A 21,766-nucleotide genomic window follows, 5' to 3' on the forward strand; every position below is an offset into this window, starting at 1 on the left:
TTGTCCTTTCTATTGCAGTAGCACTAGTTATTGCTGTAGTTTCGGCTGTAGAAGTGGTCCCTCCGGGAGAGGTTGATGGTATACCTGTGGTAGAGGTGGCTGCAGCTGTGCTCTCAGACTGGGACGTACTAAGGAGGGAAACCATGGTTGTCTCCTCGGCAGTAGAAGGACTGACAGTCGGTGTAGTCTCAGGGGAGGAAGTGGTCGCCAGTGGAGCTGTGGAGGTCTGTGGCCCACTTGAGGTTGCTTGAGCAGTGCTTGTAGGAAGTGTACTGCTAGGTAACTCTGCTGTCGTTGTCCCTTCTGTTGTACCAGCACTAGGAATTGCTGTACTTTCAGCTGCAGTAGTTGTCTCTGCACGAGAGGCGGATGTTTCTGCGGCGGTAGAGCTGGCTAAAGCTGTGCTTTCAGGTAGCGAAGTTGGAGGTACGGAAACTGTGGTGGTCTCCGCCACTGTACGCAGAGTCGCGCTGGTCGACATCTCTCCTGGTGATGTGCTCTCTGCGGGAGATGGGGATGTCCCTGACGCAGGAGATGTCTCTGCAGCTATGCTCCCACTGATGGTGCTGCTAGGCAGAGGAACCGTGGTTGTCAGTTCCACTGGAGCACTCGTATATGTTACTGTGGTATCCGCTGGGGATGTGGTGTCAGGAAGAGATGTGGTGGTCTCCGGAATGACAGTGGAGGCTGTAGTGGTGCTCTCGGGTAGAGTAGTCGTCAGAAGAGGAATTGTAGTTGTCCTTTCTATTGCAGTAGCACTAGTTATTGCTGTAGTTTCGGCTGTAGAAGTGGTCCCTCCGGGAGAGGTTGATGGTATACCTGTGGTAGAGGTGGCTGCAGCTGTGCTCTCAGACTGTGACGTACTAAGGAGGGAAACCATGGTTGTCTCCTCGGCAGTAGAAGGATTGACAGTCGGTGTAGTCTCAGGGGAGGAAGTGGTCGCCCGTGGAGCTGTGGAGGTCTGTGGCCCACTTGAGGTTGCTTGAGCAGTGCTTGTAGGAAGTGTACTGCTAGGTAATTCTGCTGTCGTTGTCCCTTCTGTTGTACCAGCACTAGGAATTGCTGTACTTTCAGCTGCAGTAGTTGTCTCTGCACGAGAGGCGGATGTTTCTGCGGCGGTAGAGCTGGCTAAAGATGTGCTTTCAGGTAGCGAAGTTGGAGCTACGGAAAATGTGGTGGTCTCCGCCACTGTGCTCAGAGTCGCGCTGGTCGACATCTCTCCTGGTGATGTGCTCTCTGCGGGAGATGGGGATGTCCCTGACGCAGGAGATGTCTCTGCAGCTGTGCTCCCACTGATGGTGCTGCTAGGCAGAGGAACCGTGGTTGTCAGTTCCACTGGAGCACTCGTATATGTTACTGTGGTATCCACTGGGGATGTGGTGTCCGGAAGAGATGTGGTGGTCTCCAGAATGACAGTGGAGGCTGTAGTGGTGCTCTCGGGTAGGGTAGTCGTCAGAAGAGGAATTGTAGTTGTCCTTTCTATTGCAGTAGCACTAGTTATTGCTGTAGTTTCGGCTGTAGAAGTGGTCCCTCCGGGAGAGGTTGATGGTATACCTGTGGTAGAGGTGGCTGCAGCTGTGCTCTCAGACTGTGACGTACTAAGGAGGGAAACCATGGTTGTCTCCTCGGCAGTAGAAGGACTGACAGTCGGTGTAGTCTCAGGGGAGGAAGTGGTCGCCAGTGGAGCTGTGGAGGTCTGTGGCCCACTTGAGGTTGCTTGAGGAGTGCTTGTAGGAAGTGTACTGCTAGGTAATTCTGCTGTCGTTGTCCCTTCTGTTGTACCAGCACTAGGAATTGCTGTACTTTCAGCTGCAGTAGTTGTCTCTGCACGAGAAGCGGATGTTTCTGCGGCGGTAGAGCTGGCTAAAGCTGTGCTTTCAGGTAGCGAAGTTGGAGCTACGGAAACTGTGGTGGTCTCCGCCACTGTACTCAGAGTCGCGCTGGTCGACATCTCTCCTGGTGATGTGCTCTCTGCGGGAGATGGGGATGTCCCTGACGCAGGAGATGTCTCTGCAGCTGTGCTCCCACTGATGGTGCTGCTAGGCAGAGGAACCGTGGTTGTCAGTTCCACTGGAGCACTCGTCGATGTTACTGTGGTATCTGCTGGGGATGTGGTGTCCGGAAGAGATGGGGAGGTCTCCGGAATGGAAGTGGAGGCTGTAGTGGTGCTCTCGGGTAGGGTGGTCGTCGGTAGGGTGGTCGTCAGAAGAGGAATTGTAGTTGTCCTTTCTATTGCAGTAGCACTAGTTATTGCTGTAGTTTCGGCTGTAGAAGTGGTCCCTCCGGGAGAGGTTGATGGTATACCTGTGGTAGAGGTGGCTGCAGTTGTGCTCTCAGACCCTGACGTACTAAAGAGGGAAACCATGGTTGTCTCCTCAGCAGTAGAAGGACTGACAGTCGGTGTAGTCTCAGGGGAGGAAGTGGTCGCCAGTGGAGCTGTGGACGTCTGTGGCCCACTTGAGGTTGCTTGAGCAGTGCTTGTAGGAAGTGTACTGCTAGGTAATTCTGCTGTCGTTGTCCCTTCTGTTGTACCAGCACTAGGAATTGCTGTACTTTCAGCTGCAGTAGTTGTCTCTGCACGAGAGGCGGATGTTTCTGCGGCGGTAGAGCTGGCTAAAGCTGTGCTTTCAGGTAGCGAAGTTGGAGCTACGGAAACTGTGGTGGTTTCCGCCACTGTACTCAGAGTCGCGCTTGTCGTCTTCTCTCTTGGTGATGTGCTCTCTGCGGGAGATGTGGATGTCTCTGACGCAGGAGATGTCTCTGCAGCTGTGCTCCCACTGATGGTGCTGCTAGGCAGAGGAACCGTGGTTGTCAGTTCCACTGGAGCACTCGTAGATGTTACTGTGGTATCTGCTGGGGATGTGGTGTCCGGAAGAGATGTGGAGGTCTCCGGAATGACAGTGGAGGCTGTAGTGGTGCTCTCGGGTAGGGTAGTCGTCAGAAGAGGAATTGTAGTTGTCCTTTCTATTGCAGTAGCACTAGTTATTGCTGTAGTTTCAGCTGTAGAAGTGGTCCCTCCGGTAGAGGTTGATGGTATACCTGTGGTAGAGGTGGCTGCAGCTGTGCTCTCAGACTGGGACGTACTAAGGAGGGAAACCATGGTTGTCTCCTCGGCAGTAGAAGGACTGACAGTCGGTGTAGTCTCAGGGGAGGAAGTGGTCGCCAGTGGAGCTGTGGAGGTCTGTGGCCCACTTGAGGTTGCTTGAGCAGTGCTTGTAGGAAGTGTACTGCTAGGTAATTCTGCTGTCGTTGTCCCTTCTGTTGTACCAGCACTAGGAATTGCTGTACTTTCAGCTGCAGTAGTTGTCTCTGCACGAGAGGCGGATGTTTCTGCGGCGGTAGAGCTGGCTAAAGCTGTGCTTTCAGGTAGCGAAGTTGGAGCTACGGAAACTGTGGTGGTCTCCGCCACTGTACTCAGAGTCGCGCTGGTCGACATCTCTCCTGGTGATGTGCTCTCTGCGGGAGATGGGGATGTCCCTGATGCAGGAGATGTCTCTGCAGCTGTGCTCCCACTGATGGTGCTGCTAGGCACAGGAACCGTGGTTGTCAGTTCCACTGGAGCACTCGTCGATGTTACTGTGGTATCTGCTGGGGATGTGGTGTCCGGAAGAGATGTGGAGGTCTCCGGAATGGAAGTGGAGGCTGTAGTGGTGCTCTCGGGTAGGGTGGTCGTCAGAAGAGGAATTGTAGTTGTCCTTTCTATTGCAGTAGCACTAGTTATTGCTGTAGTTTCGGCTGTAGAAGTGGTCCCTCCGGGAGAGGTTGATGGTATACCTGTGGTAGAGGTGGCTGCAGCTGTGCTCTCAGACTGTGACGTACTAAGGAGGGAAACCATGGTTGTCTCCTCGGCAGTAGAAGGACTGACAGTCGGTGTAGTCTCAGGGGAGGAAGTGGTCGCCAGTGGAGCTGTGGAGGTCTGTGGCCCACTTGAGGTTGCTTGAGGAGTGCTTGTAGGAAGTGTACTGCTAGGTAATTCTGCTGTCGTTGTCCCTTCTGTTGTACCAGCACTAGGAATTGCTGTACTTTCAGCTGCAGTAGTTGTCTCTGCACGAGAGGCGGATGTTTCTGCGACGGTAGAGCTGGCTAAAGCTGTGCTTTCAGGTAGCGAAGTTGGAGCTACGGAAACTGTGGTGGTCTCCGCCACTGTACTCAGAGTCGCGCTGGTCGACATCTCTCCTGGTGATGTGCTCTCTGCGGGAGATGTGGATGTCTCTGACGCAGGAGATGTCTCTGCAGCTGTGCTCCCACTGATGGTGCTGCTAGGCAGAGGAACCGTGGTTGTCAGTTCCACTGGAGCACTCGTCGATGTGACTGTGGTATCCGCTGGGGATGTGGTGTCCGGAAGAGATGTGGTGGTCTCCGGAATGGAAGTGGAGGCTGTAGTGGTGCTCTCGGGTAGGGTAGTTGTCAGAAGAGGAATTGTAGTTGTCCTTTCTATTGCAGTAGCACTAGTTATTGCTGTAGTTTTGGCTGTAGAAGTGGTCCCTTCGGGAGAGGTTGATGGTATACCTGTGGTAGAGGTGGCTGCAGCTGTGCTCTCAGACTGTGACGTACTAAGGAGGGAAACCATGGTTGTCTCCTCGGCAGTAGAAGGACTGACAGTCAGTGTAGTCTCAGGGGAGGAAGTGGTCGCCAGTGGAGCTGTGGAGGTCTGTGGCCCACTTGAGGTTGCTTGAGCAGTGCTTTTAGGAAGTGTACTGCTAGGTGATTCTGATGTCGTTGTCCCTTCTGTTGTACCAGCACTAGGAATTGCTGTACTTTCAGCTGCAGTAGTTGTCTCTGCACGAGAGGCGGATGTTTCTGCGGCGGTAGAGCTGGCTAAAGCTGTGCTTTCAGGTAGCGAAGTTGGAGCTACGGAAACTGTGGTGGTCTCCGCCACTGTACTCAGGGTCACGCTTGTCGTCTTCTGTGTTGGCGATGTGCTCTCTACGGGAGATGTGGATGCCTCTGACTCAGGAGATGTCTCTACAACTGTGACTCTCCCACTGATGGTGCTGGTAGGCAGAGGAACCGTGGTTGTCAGTTCCACTGGAGTAGTAGTACTTGTTACTGTACTCCCTAGAAGAAGGAGAAGAATATCAAAATATGGGGACTAAATAAGCTCTAAATAGACTTTATTCTCTTTATGTAGTGGGAAAAGATATTCAAGTGATTGAAAAGACATGCTTGTAATTTGATTTTAAATCGTTTTTGTACAAAAATAAAGTAAAATATTTCTATTTAAATTTTTAATTCAGGAAATAGACGGTTTTTATTTTTTCAATGCATAAATATGAGTAATCTTTTCTTCTTTCTATAGGTCCATGGGATTTTCTGCGTAACAAACAATAATAGAGAGAATTGAAAGTAGGAATGTGGAGGATCTTACTGCTATAAAAAGCTAGTTAAGAAAGGTGGGTACTTTGAGTGTATGGGACACTGTATGAAATGTTTGCTTTTTACCAGAATTGTCTGTTTTCCAGGATGTGCCTGTAATAAAAAAATGTTAGTTAATGCAAAGTTTTTTTATAGCTCATTGGTGTCTGGGATTACAACAATGATAAGAGACAGTGATTTCCACCAGTTTATAAAGGCTAGGTATTATGAATTATGATTAATTCCACTATCATTATTTATTATGTGTCTCTGTTATATAGGTTCTAGTCAAGATAATGGCTTGGTTGCTATAGATCACACTCACAGAGATAGGTATGAATCGAGGTTTAAGCGTATTGGGAGAAATTGCTCATCCCTACACTCTCATTGGTAAGGGCACTACATTGCTTAAGTGGCACATTAAGTCTCTCATGAGTCCTTCAGATAGTGACACCTAGACTTTAAGTTAGGATGAGGATCTGTTTAGCAATTGTGTTTGTTTTATGGAGAAGTTATCTAATCACCCAGCACCTGTTCACTCAATTCCCCGTTCTGTTCCCCTCCCCTCTCAGAAGTGTTATGATCACATCTCTAGATGACAACAGTGACATTTGCAAAGGGTGACCATGAGTTTCACTCCTCCCTCTTGCATGACTGCTTCACTTCACTTCCCCCATTATTGTTTGCATTATGACAGTAGTTCAAAATGCAAAGAGAGAGGTGTCACCTCAAATATTTGTGCCTGGCATCATCATAAATCTTCTGGGCCCCATAGCTATTCTAATCCAAGGGCTGAGTCCTCTCTGGAATGTGTTTGTCATAAAGGGCATCTAACAGGTGTTAACTATTTTGCACTAAGTACTCAGCTAAGTGGGGTATGTCTACACAGCAAAGTTATTGCAGGAGGAGTAACGGTAGTCTGAATTAGGGGCTTTAGTTCGAACTACCTAGCCCATGCCACGTGTAGCTCCTGGCAGGGAGTTTGAACTACCAGGCATTTAAAAATGGCAGTGCCCGGGAACATGCAAATAAAGCCTGGGATATTTTAATCCCGGGCTTCATTTGCAAGTTCAAATGACAACATTAGCCACCCTACTTCGAACTAGGGTGGCTAGTGTAGACATACCCTAAGTCTTTAAGGTGCCACAGGATTCATTGTTGTTTCTGCAGATACAGATTAACACAGTTAGGACTCTGAAGACTTATTAAGCTATGACACTCATACAGGTTTGTCATCCTACAAGAATTATTCTCTCTCCTTGTCAGAAAGCCATATGTCCAAAGTCATCTACATCAAAGGCTCTTAAGGAGGGGTTCACTGTATTAATAATCACATTTTTGGCATCTCACTCCCTGCCATCACAATCCATTCATGTTTCAGGTATGTGAGTCACTTAGCAGAGTCATTTATTGCTGACGAGAAATCATCCAGTTTATATAACACAAAGATTTCCCCAGAGTTGCTCAGGTCCTTCAGAAGAGGGGGCTGGTGATGTTGGTGTGTGTGTGTGCAGGAGTCAGAGCAGGAGCTTGGGGAGGTGAGGGCAGAGGCCTGGGGACATGGAGGGTAAAGGAGTCAGGGTTGGGATTAAGGAGGGGCTCAGGGCAGAGGGTGGGGCTGGCTGCCAACTGCCCTCCGGGGCTGGAATGCTTGCTGGCCCCCGGGGTCATTTGGAAGTGTAACTGTCCCTGCTATCACAGCCTTCCCTTTCCATTTGATGAGAAGCAATTACATTGCAGGTACATCCCATTATCCTGGCACAACCAAACCCTGACCTTGTTGTAAGTTATGACAACAGGGAGCTGCATCCTGAACTTAGTGGTCCTCACTCTTACTATTTAGGGGTTCTTAAACTAATGGACTCACAGACAAATGGACGGACACACAGACAGACACAAACTCTTTCAAACATACAGATGATTTGAGACATTAACCAGGAAAATCAAAGTTGGGTGATTTTTCATTTCAGTTTGTGTTATTGTGGATTAAGAGGGGAAACAAAGTGATAGAGGCTCTCTACTCATGATATATCGACACCGTAACTGCCCTGGTTCTCCAGCGAGACTATGGTGGAACAGGGAATTGGCCATGGATTTCACAGGCCCTAGGCTACCACCCAAACCCCAAGATCATCCTTCCTCTCAAGGCTTTAATTTTCCTGCAGCTTTGTTTTTCAGTCTCTCAAACAGAAACGATAATTTACCCCCTCTCTGAAGCACTTTGATCCCATTTCCACATAAGAATATGCTTAAATGTAAGCAGGTAAAAGTGGTATTCAACCACATACCTGGGGGTATGTCTACACTTGCAGCCTATTTCAGAATAGGGCTGCAAATGTAGGCATTCAGAATTGCAAATCAAGCCTGGGATTTAAATATTCCGCGCTTGATTTGCATCTTCCCAGCCGGGTGCCATTTCTGAAATTTACAAGCCCGGAATAACTGCCTGCGTCTACACGTGGCAGTGAAACGGGTGTTTGAAATTAAGCCCTATTTTGAACTACCTGTTAAACCTCATTGCAGGAGGAATAACAGGTAGTTCGAAATAGGGCTTTATTTCGAACGCCCGTTCACTGCCGCATGTAGATGTGGGCAGTTATTCCAGGCTTGTAAATTTCAAAAATGGCACCCAGCTGGGAAGATGCAAATCAAGTGCGGGATATTTAAATCCCGGGCTTGATTTGCAATTCTGAATGCCTACATTTGAAGCCCTATTCCGAAATAGGCTGCAAGTGTAGACATACCATAAGGGTATGTCTACACTAGCTCGTTAATTCGAGCTAGGTAGGCAAATTAGGCAACCGGAGTTGCAAATGAAGCCTGGGATTTAAATATCCCAGGCTTTATTTGCATGTTCCTGTCCGGCCACCATTTTTAAATCCCTCTTAGTTCAAACAAATTGCCCGCGGCTACACGCGGCAGTTTAAAGTTAATCCGAACTAAGTCCTTAGTTCAGAGTAACTGTTACACCTCATTCCATGATATACCTAGACTTTAGTAAGGCATTTGATACGGTCTCGCATTATATTCTTATCAATAAACTAGGCAAATACAACTTAGATGGAACTAAGGTGGGTGCATAACTGGCTAGATAACCGTACTCGGAGAGTAGTTATTAATGGTTCACAATCCAACTGGAAAGGTATAACTAGTGGGGTTCCACAGGGGTCTGTTTTGGGACCAGCTCTGTTCAATATCTTCATCAACAATTTAGATATTGGCATAGAAAGTACGCTTATTAAGGTTGCAGATGATACCAAGCTGGGAGGGGTTGCAACTGTTCTGGAGGATAGGGTCATAATTCAAAATGATCTGGACAAATTGGAGAAATGGTCTGAGGTAAACAGGATGAAGTTTAATAAAGACAAATGTAAAGTGCTCCACTTAGGAAGGAACAATCAGTTTCACACATACAGAATGGGAAGCGACTGTCTAGGAAGGAGTACGGCAGAAAAGGATCTAGGGATTATAGTGGACCACAAGCTGAATATGAGTCAGCAGTGTGATGCTGTTGCAAAAAAAGCAAACATGATTCTGGGATGCATTAACAGGTGTGTTGTGAGCAAGACATGAGAAGTCATTCTTCCACTCTACTCTGCACTGGTTAGGCCTCAGTTGGAGTATTGTGTCCAGTTCTGGGCACTGCATTTCAAGAAAGATGTGGAAAAATTGGAGAGGGTACAGAGAAGAGCAACAAGAATGATTAAAGGTCTAGAGAACATGACCTGTGAAGGAAGGCTGAAGGAATTGGGTTTGTTTAGTTTAGAAAAGAGAAGACTGAGGGGGGACATGAGAGCCGTTTTCAGGCATCTAAAAGGGTGTCATAAGGAGGAGGGAGAAAACTTGTTCATAGTGGCCTCTGGGGATAGAACAAGAAGCAATGGGCTTAAACTGCAGCAAGGGAGGTTTAGGTTGGACATTAGGAAAAAGTTCCTAACTGTCAGGGTGGTCAAACACTGGAATAAATTGCCCATCTCTGGAGATATTTAAGAGTAGGTTAGATCCGTGGTCCGCAACACGGTGCCATGGCTCCCGCGGGGGCATTTGTGTGCACCCGCCAAGTGCTCGGGGCGGGGCTGGCCTGGCCCCGGGCACGTGGCGCATGGTGAGCGCCGGCCCTGGGAGCGCCGCGGATTGGCCGCCCGCGCTCTGGGGCACAAGCGGGGGCGCCGGCCCCGGGCACACGGAACTTGGGGGGGAGCGCCGGCCCCGGGCGCGCGGCACTTTGGGGGGGAGCGCCGGCCCCGGGCACGCGGCACTTGGGGGGGAGCGCCGGCCCCGGGCACGCGGCACTTGGGGGGGAGCGCCGGCCCCGGGCATGCGGCGCTTGCAGGAGGCGCCGGCCCCGGGCGCGTGGCGCTTGCGGGAAGGAGCGCCAGCCCCGGGCGCGCGGCGCTTAGAGGGGGCACCGGCCCCGGGCGCATGGCTATGGAGGGCCCCGCCCCCGGGCATGCGGCTATGGGGGGGCCGCCCCTGGGCGCACAAGTGTCCCCGCCCCCTGGCGTCCGGCGGGCGAACGGCCACCCCCCTGGTGCCTGGCAACCTCAAATGGTTGGGGACCACTGGGTTAGATAAATGTCTATCAGGGATGGTCTAGACAGTATTTGCTCCTGCCATGAGGGCAGGGGACTGGACTCGATGACTCTTGAGGTCCCTTCCAGTTCTAGTATTCTATGATTCTGTGATTTTTTTTTTTTTTTTTTTTTGCAGATACCTTTTTACAAGAATGCACAAGAGTTTCACTTTGTATTATTTTAAGAGGGGAAAGTGTTGAATGTACATATGGGGGCCTTCCACTACAATCTGGAATGCTGTCAATTCAGTGTCTTTCTGTCTGTTTGGCATGGCTGGAGTCTGGCTTGCAGAGGAGGAGTTCCTGGACTTGTGTGTGGCTGGAACTAAGGTGGGTGCATAGGGGACACAGAGAAGTTGTGGCTTAATTTTGACTTTCCTGGCTTGGGGCTATTTTGGGCTGATTTACAGTTGGCATGTCTGTGGCTCAAGAATACATGGAAATTTTGGCTAATGAAGACCACAATGGGCTAAATTCTGTGCTTCCACGAAACAATTGTGCTGGGGAAGCAGGGAAGGGAAGTTAGTGCTTGTTGCTGAGGGTGGTTTTCATGTTAGATAGCTGGAGATGCCCATCTTCCTGTGCGAGCCGGCCTGTTTTCTGGTTATCTCCTGCATTTCCTTGAGCCCTGTGCAGTGATTATGCCCTGCTGCTTGTAACGAGATGCATGTAAGAATTTAAGCCGACTGCTGATCTCCTCCCCTGGCATCACAAGTTGAGACAGAGCCTAGCCCTGCATGGTTAAACATCAGCTTCCTTGAATCCAGCTGTCAATCAAATTGCAACTGCCCTTTGGAAAGGAGGGCTAGGCTGGAACGCCTGGCTGTCGTGCAGCTCGGTTCACCCAGCCTTCTAACCTGCCCAGTCATTGGGCCTTCTCCCCGCCCTTCCAGCGTGCCTGGGCTGCCTTTTCTAACCAGGCAGCTGCCCTTTCAGCCTCCTCCAAACCCTCCTTTTCTGATGCTTGCCTAACCAGCCACCCCCGGATTCTCTACATTGTGACTCGGATGGGTGTGCCACCCTTTCTCCTGCCCTTTTGTCTGTGCCTTCTCCTTTGAGATGATCCTTTCTCCAGGGCAGGGCTCTGTCATTTTACGTATGCTTTTAACAAGGGTGTGGCGTGCTCTGGGACACTAAAAATAACAAACATGGTAAAAGTACAGGCTGTTACTGGGAGAACAGGTGCAAATCGCTTCAGTATGAGCAGCAATAGCCCCTTCTGCTTTCGGAGGAGACACCCTGTGCAGCCTGCGTAACAAAGTTAACCTTCTGTGCTGACCCAGCTGGATCCATGTGCCCTGCGGTAAAGGGCTGATCCCCCTCTCCTCTTCCACCCCCTACCTGTTTTTCTAAATATGTCCTGAATAGGCCAAACATGATGCATTCATTTCACATCTTGATTCCCTACCTGCAGAATCCCCAACTTCCATAGCATCCACGCACCACGCTATCTTTAATGTATCTACCCTAACAAAACTCCTGTGCGGTAGGGCACTGCTATTTTACAGATAGGAAACTTAGGGAGACTATGGGTGCGTCTACACAGCACCTGAAACTTGAAAGAAGATTCACCGTTTGTGCTATGCTAATTGCGTAGCTTATTTCAAGTCTATTTTGAAATTGCTTATTTCAACATTTGGCGCTGTCTGCACCGTACCAAATTTCAAAATACAGCTATTTCGAGCCATCCCTTACTCCTCGTAGAATGAGGGTTACAGGGATGGCGAAATAGCGCAGCCACTATACTTCCAAATAGCAGATGTGCTGAAAAGACACAGGGTAGCTAGTTTGGGATACCTCTGGTATCCTGAAATAACTTTGCTGTGTAAATGTAGTCTAAGTGACTTGCCCAAGGTCACACAAGGAGTCTGTGTCAGAACAAAGAGTCTCAATCACCTCTTACACCATGGACTATCCTGATTTGCTTGTTATAGGCTCCAAACCATCAGGGGGAGCAGGCTTTCTGAAAGGACCAGCTTTCATTTAGGCATACATCAATATGATTCAATAGAGAGGTATGTAATTATGAGCAGTGTTCACACAGAACACAATACACTCTCCAAGTTCTGTCCTATGCATTGCAATGGGTTTGGAGGTCAATCGTTTCCTTTGTTGTTCCAAAATCCTGAGAGGAATTTGCAGTGGGTGACCCTACCACATTGTAATGCCATTTTTCATGCTCTAAATCCAAGTTCTCTTTCTTCTATTCATGGGCAAATCTATGGACTGAGCTCCATTCTGACAAGTTTCAGGCTGGAGCAGATTTGTATAGACCAGCTCTGAAACCTCCGAAGAGATGAAAACAAAAAACAACCGGGAACGATCTAAGCCACTGCTGCCTATCCAGGATTTTCTGTGCCGTTTTAGGAAACATAGCCGGTGATCTGAAATCTTACCACAGGGTGGATTGCAAAACGGGTCATAAAAGGCAGCTGCTGAAAACATGAATTATCCATGGCCACTTGCCAGACATTTCTCTGGCGTTACCTGGCTGCACTTGTTGAGTGTGTAGCACAAACACAGTTAATCCTTTGGCCATTTATTGACATATTATTGGTCCGTGCAATGCTCTTTTGAGCCCACGGCAAAGGGATTTCCACCAATCTGAGGATCCACACCAAGGCAGATGGGGGCCAGGCAGGTGAGCAAAATGAGGGGTGGGGCATGAGTATGTGTATTTACTGTGCAGAATCCTCTGGAAGTGTGGTACAGAGAGAAGCTGTGTTACGTTTCTGCTTCCCCATCACACTTATTTAAGACAGGGACAATTGTGGCCATTGGCTCAGATAGAGATAAACAGGTGGGTGGCCTTTTGCCCCCTGTGGATCTGTGGGCTTTAAGGACCGTCCCTTTGCTTCCCTCCAGGGGCTGTGGACAGGTGAGACAAGCGGAATGTAAAGTACATTCTTCAGGGAAAATTCACCAACTTCCCTGCCCTACGCAGGTTTCCTTACAGAATATGGGTGGGATCTAGCTTATTGTTGGTACGGCCTCATCAAATACTCCCAGTGAATGAAGTATGCAATTCTACGCACATGCCAGTGCAGTGCACCTTGGATTGATGCCTGGGAAATATTGTCTTTCATACACCCTTCATGAATACTGTACTAATGACCTGGGCCAGATTCTGACCTTCATTACACCAGCGAGAAAACAGAGAACAGTATCTCCTACAGCAAAAAATACCATAGGGTCTAATACACTCTGTCTAGGACAAGACACTTGTATAATTACCTTCACTGTGCTGGGTCTAAATTGCCCTCAGTCTGTTTTGTAGAACCATAGAATTGATGGCATCCCTGACAGGTGTTTGTTCAACTTGGTGTTAAAAACCTCCAACAAAGGGGATTCCACAACCTCCCTGGGAAGCCTATTGCAGAGCTTAAATACTCTTCTAGTTAGAAAGTTTTTTTCTAGTATCTAACTTAAATCTCTTTGCTGCAGATTAAACCCATTACTTCCTGTCTGACCTTCAGTGGAGAACAATTGATCACCACCCTCTTTATAACAACCCTTAGCATGTTTGAAGACTGCTACCAAGTTCTGTCTTCTTTTCTCAAGACGAAATATGCCCAGATTTTTTAACCTCTCTCAGAAGTCAGGATTTCTAAACCTTTTATCATTTTTGTTACTCTCCTCTGGACTCTCTCCAATTTATCCACATGGTTTTTAAGTGGCACCCAGAACTGGATGCAGTACGCCAGCTGTACGCCATAGAACACTCCTATTAATACACCAATGAGTGATATTACTTTGTATTGCTCCTGGAGTATTGGGTGCACACCTAACAGAAGATATTGGCTTTACAAAGGAGTGCAGATAAGTTACATCCTCAACTCCCATGCGATGGGGACATCTAACTCCTTTAAAAATCCGAACGGTATGCCTAGAAACAGACTTTTTAAAATATAGCCAAAGACCAAACTTAAAGGCATACTTCTATTTCTTCTGAAAAGGTTGTCACAAGTGTCCTGGGTGTTGCCCTCTGATAAAATCACATTCTCACTATAGACACTCAGACTGCATTATCAGCATGACTGCAGTGTAATGGTAGTGCAATACCACAGTGTAATACCTTTTTCTTATGAGGAGCTGAATCAGACCGTGTCTTTTAACTGATCTTAATAATCTTAATAATATCGTATCTTAATATCGTACAATCACCAGAAATGGCTAAGCATAAAGAGATAAGGACAGGGAATTGCAATAAGGGCATGTAAGTGTGAAGGATAAGGGATGTAATTTTCAAGTGCCTCAATGACTAAGAATTTAGCGCTTTAGTCACTTTTGAAAATGGGACTTAGGGCAACATTTTCAGCATCATTTATGTGATTTAGGAGCCTAAGTCTTATTTTCAAAGGCAACCCATGGCCAGATTTTTGAAGATATTTTTATGCACATAGAAGGATTTTCAAAAGCAGCTGGCACTTATTTTCATTTTGGTACCTAAATACCTTTTGATCTGAGGAAGTGGGTCTGGCCCACGAAAGCTCATCATCTAATAAACCATCTTGTTAGTCTTTAAAGTGCTACATTGTCCTGCATTTTGCTTTTACAAATCAGGTCCTTGTTTGCCTAAATCCCATTGATATCCCATTTTATAAATGACTTGGGCACTTAAGTGATTTAGACTCCTGAGTCACTTAGCTGCCTTTGATAATTGTACCTTCAGGCTCCTAAGATACTTTTAAACAGTTTGTAATGTAAGATAACTTTCATTAAATCTTCAAATAGACTATTTCTCACCAACTTGATTTGCCAGTCGAAAAAAAACTTTCATCATTATAAAGATATCAAAAGATTTTATTAGTGAGCAGTTTATAAGCAGTTCAATAAACAGGTATTTCATGGGATTTGCTGTATAAAATGCAATTAATTGAGTTCAACCTGTTATAAAATTTGTTTTTTTTAAAATAACTTCCTTACAAAAGTTTAGAGAAGAAATTCCTCTCTATTATCCTATCAAAGTAGCTGATGAAAGCTTAATTTGATTTGTGTGCTCTCAAGTGTCATTGTGATAATCAAACTTAGGAAAAACCTAGGATTAATTCTTTTCCTACTTTTAGTCTGAGGTAGATTCTGAGTACCTTCATAGAAGTGAGTAAAGTGAGTGGAATTACCTTTGTATTTATACTTGATATGAGAGGGAACCTTGGTCCCTAGCTTGTAGTTTTTGGTAAAAACTACAATTTCTTCTTTTTTTCCAAAAAATCTAAGCTTTTAAAATATATATCCACAAATTTTCTCTCCAGTCAAAATAGTAAATAAATAAAACTTACCTGAAACACAGCTTAGTATCAGAATTATACATATATTCTGCAGTTTACACCGAGGTAAATGTATTGTCCAGTCCATCTTGGTTTTCATGGAATTATAGTTTTAACTAATTTAATCCAAAATTCACTTTCTCTATCTGCAATCTTTGTGATAATAACTCTGACTACCAAGGGAAGAGGAGAGGACTCCAGCACCCAAGATATAGTGGTGTTAACCTACAGTATCTTGCATAATTCAAGCACTTTGGGTTTGGTGACAAGACACACCCAGCTGCACCTCACAGCACAGGGGTTTTAAAATTAGAATATCATACCTTCCCGCTAGGTAAGGAAAGTAAGAAACCTGTGCCTTGAAAAGGTCAATGTACATTATTCAAACACTGAACTACGACAGAGAATATGACTAATCAACAGCTTTAAGGAGGGTACAAGCATACATTCATCTACTAGACATTCAAGTACAGGGCACTCTTCTAGCTAAAACTGGCATACCTTTTGGGCGTCAAGTTTTGTGAAAGTTTCGGTTCAAACAATATAGCTTTTCATGCATATATAGCAAAATATTCTGTGATGCTATTTTATGCAAAACTTTTAGAAAAACTATTTTAGGAAACACTAAAGGTTCCATTCCAATGGAACACTCAAGCATGCGCCTAGTTTTAAGCCTCTGTGTAGTCAGTTGATTTTTTGGAAGTTCTTCTGCTTAAAGTTAAGCACAGGCTTAAGTAATAACTTGGCTCACAGCCACAAAGACACTCTAATTAAAAAAAGTGAATCTTGTGAGTAACGAAAAAATAAATACAAACAACTGAAAAAACAGTTTGGCCTTTTGATCCCGGAACAGCCTCATTCATCAAGTACATCATGGGAGTCCTGGATCCAGTGACCGCCTGACTCCAAGCAAAGGCCCCACAGTTGTTCTACTCTCCTGGGCTATGTCTATACCATGCAAGAGGGGGTTTACGCAAAAATGAGCCATCTACACAGCTCCTTTTTGCGCAAAAGCCTCTTGCGCAAAAACAGCTGCTAATTAAGCACGGCGATATTCTACTCTATGCTTCATTTGCATAAGCTTTTGCGGAAGTAGGTTGAAGTATAGACGTAGGCTGTCGGTCCTCCCACTGTAACTGTGAGAAGGGCAGTTTCCTGGTATCTTGGCTTTGGGGGTATTTTTCAGCGGGCTGGGAGAGGCCAGGAGATGTGCAGGAGTAAGCAGGATGAAGGAGTGGAGCAATCAGGAACACAGGAGAGAATAAGAGACGGTGTAAGAATGAGACTAAGAATAAGAATGAGCAAGTCAAGGTGTAATGACAAGTCTAGACGCAGCCCCCATGTTGCTGGGTACCACTGTAAGAAGCTAGCTGGATGGACCACAGCTCTGGAGGTGTGAGATGATGGGGGAGACTGGACATAGCCAGATAAGCAAAGTTATTAAAAGTTCAAAGAACTAACCCCCCAGATCAGCCCAAAGCAGCACACACAGGCTGTGAGGACACAGGAACCCAGACTGATGGAGAAAGTGGCAAAACAAATTCAATGTATATGCTGCTTCCTCTAACACCCCAGGGCAACACAAATAGAAAGGACTCTGTTAAATCAGTGAGCTTGAAAAGTTAACTAAGCTACACATGGGCACAGCCATCACTACTTAGGGAGTGGAAGTTGATCTCCATGGCTGTTGACAGTTTTCCCATGTTTAATCTGGTTCGTCTCCCAGATCTACAACAACTACAGCTCAGACACTATTTGGCCTGAGTTTCCCCTTGTGACAGGGCGCCTGCCCTGCACTGGCCCTTTAAGACCAGGACTCAGGCCCTGAGCCAGGGCTAGAAAGAAAGAGGCCAGCTGGAGCTGTTTGGGCCAGGGAGAGCCCAGCTGGCAACTATCTAGGGCAGCACACTTGGCTTGTGGAAGCCAGCTGGACCCATTAGGGCGAGGGAGAGCCCAGCGGGCAGCTACACAGAGAAGCCCGGTTGGCTTGGAGAGCCCAGCTGAAGCTGTTAGGGCAAGTGAAAGCCCAGCTGACGACTATAAATAGGGAAGCACAGTTTGCTTAAGGAGAGCCAGTGGAGGGCTGACTGCAGAGGAAGCAGGAGCTCCTTGGAGGGAGATAAGCTGGAGAGGACCAGCCAAAACTCTCCCTGGCTAGGGGCTGGAAACAAAGCCCCTGGCTTGCGGGCAGATCATGAGGCCGACTAGGTAAGCTGAGCCGTTGAGACAAATGCCTATGATGAGCAACCCCAAACAGACTGTAACTGGCCCTGCGAGGGGCTATATGAGGACAGTCAGGGAGCACTGAGGCACACTGGGGGCGTGCACCCCCTGACACCCCTCTTCAGACCTCTCCTTGCTGTACTTCCCCAGGCCGAGTTCCCTTCTCTGTGACACGTCCCTGAGAAATCAGAATGACTTGTCTCTCCCACACAGGCCCAGTGAAATTCACACACTGTCCAGCCCCTTGCATAAGAGTCTAATTAAAGACTTTTACTAGACCATTTGGGAAAGGTAAAGGAGCAATCCACATCCCCTTCACTTCCAGCTCCCTGTGTAGGACGTACATTATCCAGCGCATGAGCTGGTCCGTTGCACTGTCAATAATGCCTTTATATAACTGAATTCTAGGATTACAAGATTTGCTTGCAAGTTGTGGTTAGTTGTGTCCCTCAGGGTATGTCTACACTTGCCCCTAGTTCGAACTAGGGAGGCAAATGAAGCATACCGAAGTTGCTAATGAAGCATATTCGCAGCCGGTCTGTTAACTCTGTAACAGTTAATTTGAGGGAAGGGTTTTGGATCGGACTACCGCGTCTACACACGGTGAGCTAATTCGGGCTACCGGCATTTTAAAATGGCAACCAGCCGCAAATATGCTAATCAAGCGCAGGATATTTAAAATCCCGTGCTTCATTAGCAACTTCAGTATGCTTCATTTGCCTCCCTAGTTCGAACTAGGGGGCAAGTGTAGACATACCCTCAGATAGTAGGAGTCAGGGTTCATTGGAGGTAAAAATCTCTAATCGCTAGGATATATCAATAGCCCAAGCACATATTTCTGGCCAGAGATTAATACCTCGGCTAAGAACCCAAATAATGAAAAACCAAGAAGAATCGGCATGGGTATTTGCTACAAGATCCCCCCCAAGCCTGGAAAGGGGTGAGAATGAAAAAAAGACTGTTACTTACCTGCTGTAACTGTTGTTCTTTGAGCTGTGTTGCTCATGCCTATTCAAATAAGGTGTGCGCATGCTGCGTGCACGGTTTCCAGAGCGCTTTTTCCCCAGTGGTACCCATCGGGCCAGCAGGTCGCCCCCTGGAGTGGCGCCGCAATAAAGAAACATAAGTACCCCTGCTGGCCCTCCCCATCCTCAGCTCCTTCTTGCTTGAGACTCCAACGAAGGAGAGGTAGGGGGGCAATCAAATGGACATGAGCAACACATCTTGAAGAACAACAGTTACAGGTAAGTCACCGTCTTTTCTTCTTCGAGTGATTGCTCATGTGCATTCGAATAAGGTGACTCCTGAGCTGAAACATATAGAGGTGGGGTCGGAGATACACCCTTAGCGAAAACACAACTCTACTTGCCATTATCAAATATATGTAAATTTATTCAACATATTAAAACATCTCAACAGTTGTTGGTTTGTTGGTTTATTTTTGGTTTACAGGACCGAAGTGAGAAGCGCAGAACCCAGGGCAGCATTGTTCCTGGCCTGCTGGGTAATAGCATAGTGCGCCGTAAACATGTGTACAGAGGACCACGTACAAATGTCAGCTATTGGAACCTGTGCCACAAAAGCCGCCGAGGACATCTGAGCTCTAGTAAAGTGGCCTTAACATGGGGGCAGCTCCGCAGCTCCTTACGTGCTAGAACATAACACTCCTAATACATGAGGAGATCCAAGATGACAGCCTTTGGGCCGATATCAGCAACCCCTTCATCCTTTCCACAAAAGAAATAAATAACTGAGATGATTCACAAAAGTGGCTTGCTCTATCTATGTAGAAGGCTAACGCTCTCTTTGCGTCAGGTGAATGTAAGGCCTGCTTCTTGGGGAACCGATGAGGTTTCGGAAAGAATACAGGTAAGTATACAGGGAGTAGGAGATCACCCTTTAAGCACCGTTCGTGCGCCCTGAATGATCGACTTAATGCGTATCTTGCCACTTGGCAGATATGCTGCCTAGAGGTGAACATTGTGGACTGTACAGAACTCCCAGAGGAGAGTGGTGTATGAATGCCCAGTGATCGGAGCGTGGCCCTAGTGTCCTTAAGGCTATGAAGCCTCGAGTCAGTATGCTCAGAGAACAGGGATTTCCTGTCGAATGGCAGATCTAGGATGGTATTCTGCACATCCGGAGGAATCCCCGAAACCTGTACACACGCGCTCCTGTGCATGACCACACCAGAGGCCATGGTATGGGCAGCAGAGTCCACAGCATCCAGTGCTGCCGTAGGGCTGTTCAAGCTATGGTTCTCCCTTCTGTGGCCATAACCGAAAACTCCTGTCTGGAGTCCGGGGACAACCTGTCCCGGAACTTGTCCATTGCTTGTCACGTGTTGTAAGCGTAGTGGTTCAACATCGCTTGCTGATTAGCGATGTGCAACTGGACACCGCCTGTGGCGTAGACCTTACGCCCCATAAGGTCAAGGTGATTGGGCTCCCTGGATTTCGGCGTAGACCCTGGCTGCCCGTCTCTCCTTTTGAGTGGCCGTCTGCACCACCAGGGAACCCGGGACAGGGTGGGAATACAGGTGCTCATGCCCTGACTGGGGAAAAAAATACCTCTTTTCGACCCCTTTCTGAGTGGATGTAATAGAGGCCAGGGTCTGCCACAAGCTATTTGTGATCTTAGCCACAGTTTTGTTCAAAGGTAGAGCCAGCTTAGCTGGGGCATCCGCATTGAGGTTGTCCACCATGGGGTCAGTATCCTCTGTCACTGGCTCTGCTTGTACCCCCAAATTCGCAGCCAGCCTACGGAGCAATTCCTGGTGTGCCTGCGCATCCATCGATGGCATTGATGGTGCCAGGTCTGCCAGGGCTTCATCTGGAGAGGATAAAGAGGACTCCCGAGAGGGTGCAGGGTCGTCCAACACCTTGGGAGACTGGGTAGCCTGAGGGGGCTCCATGCTGGGGAGAGGTGGGTTCGCTGCCGGGACTGCCTCTGCTGCCAGCTCCTGTCTCTGCGGGCTGTCCACCCTAGTCGCATCGGTGGTCTCGATACTGAGGCCGATGGGGTGCTTCTTTGGTGCAAGACACTAGATCCCCATGACAGTGGCATGGGCCCCTGCCACTGGTGATCGGCCCACGGTGTCCAAAAGGGCCAAGGTGGCTGGGCCTGTGGGGGTCACGTCTGCTGGAACTCGGATGGCCTGGGACGGTGCCGAGAAGTTCTGGACGAAGCCACGGAGCGCACCGACTTGGGTTCCAACTCAGAAGAGTAGCCAGAGGTGGACCATGGCGGTGCCATGGATGGTGCCTTGGAGAGGTGATGTTGTCTGTACCTCTTCATAGACTCCGGCTTCTCCGTATAGGCTTGTCCCATCGCAGTCGGTGCTGGAGCACCAGTGCCAGAAACCATCTTCACCGGGCTGGGCGCGGCAATCGTAGGCAGTGCCGATAGCGGTGCCATGGATGGCGGTGCTGCCACTACCCGCGGTGCCCATGGATGACGGGCACTCTGTGGAGGAGCCCGGGGAAGGAGGAATGCGGGGGTTTCCTCTGCCCCGCGGGAGGGGAAGGGTCGGCTCCGGGGGTGGAGGAATGTGGGGGGGGGTCCCCTACCCCGTAAGGGGGGGGGTCGCCCCAGGAGAGGCGCATGCCGGCTTCTCTCTGGGGAGGTGGGACCTTGGGAGGAGGCGGGTGCAGGGGAATCTCTCCCCCAGCTGGCACCCTGTTCCCTCTCCCCGGCCCCCGGCCCCCAGCTCCCGAACTCCATCCCCAGCCCCCCGGCTCCCGGCCCCCAGCCACCAGCCCCAGAACTTCATCCCAAGGCCCCTGGCCCCCAGACCCCAGCCCCAGAACTCCAACTCCACCCCAGCCCCCTGTCCCCTAGCCACAGAACTCCATCCCCAGCCCCCCCTCTCCCCAGCACTGAACCAAAACCCTCAGTCGATATCTGCCCTTGGGGTTGGGGGGGGAGGGGGCACCGATTGCATGGTTCACAGGGCGCCAGTTGCTGGCAGCTAGTCTAGGGCTGCCCCTGCGTGCAGGCCTGGCATTCCCTTCCCCCGGAGGGGAGAGAGAACTGGACTGTGAATTAGAACTACTCTAAAACTAACACTGATAAGAACTATTTACAGACAACCAAACAACTATGGCTGGGTTTTATCACAAGAACAAGAGAAGCTCCACCAAGGAGGGCCGACAGGGATACTTATACTCCGTTATTTGGCGCCACTCCTGGCGGGTACCACTGGGGAAAAAACACTTTAAAAACCGTGCACACGGCACGCACTCACCTTATTCGAATGCACATAAGCAATAACTCGAAGAAGAACTTTGTATATAATGAAAAACATGTTAGAATCATAGAATCATAGAACTGGAAGAGACCTCAGAAG

General features: G+C 48.4%; 1 protein-coding gene across 1 annotated transcript in view; it reads right to left on the minus strand.

Moving 5' to 3' along the window:
- MUC16 (mucin 16, cell surface associated) overlaps positions 1 to 5,044 on the minus strand; it is a 129,141-nt gene extending 124,097 nt beyond the window's left edge. Inside the window, exon 1 of the mRNA XM_075903397.1 lies at positions 2,843 to 5,044. Coding sequence (XP_075759512.1) covers positions 2,843 to 4,570 — 1,728 coding nt within the window. The 5' untranslated portion in view covers positions 4,571 to 5,044. The remainder of the gene's footprint in view (positions 1 to 2,842) is intronic.
- Positions 5,045 to 21,766: the final 16,722 nt, after the last annotated feature.

The sequence above is a fragment of the Pelodiscus sinensis genome, chromosome 19 (genome assembly GCF_049634645.1).
Source record: "Pelodiscus sinensis isolate JC-2024 chromosome 19, ASM4963464v1, whole genome shotgun sequence".
Taxonomy (NCBI): domain Eukaryota; kingdom Metazoa; phylum Chordata; order Testudines; family Trionychidae; genus Pelodiscus; species Pelodiscus sinensis.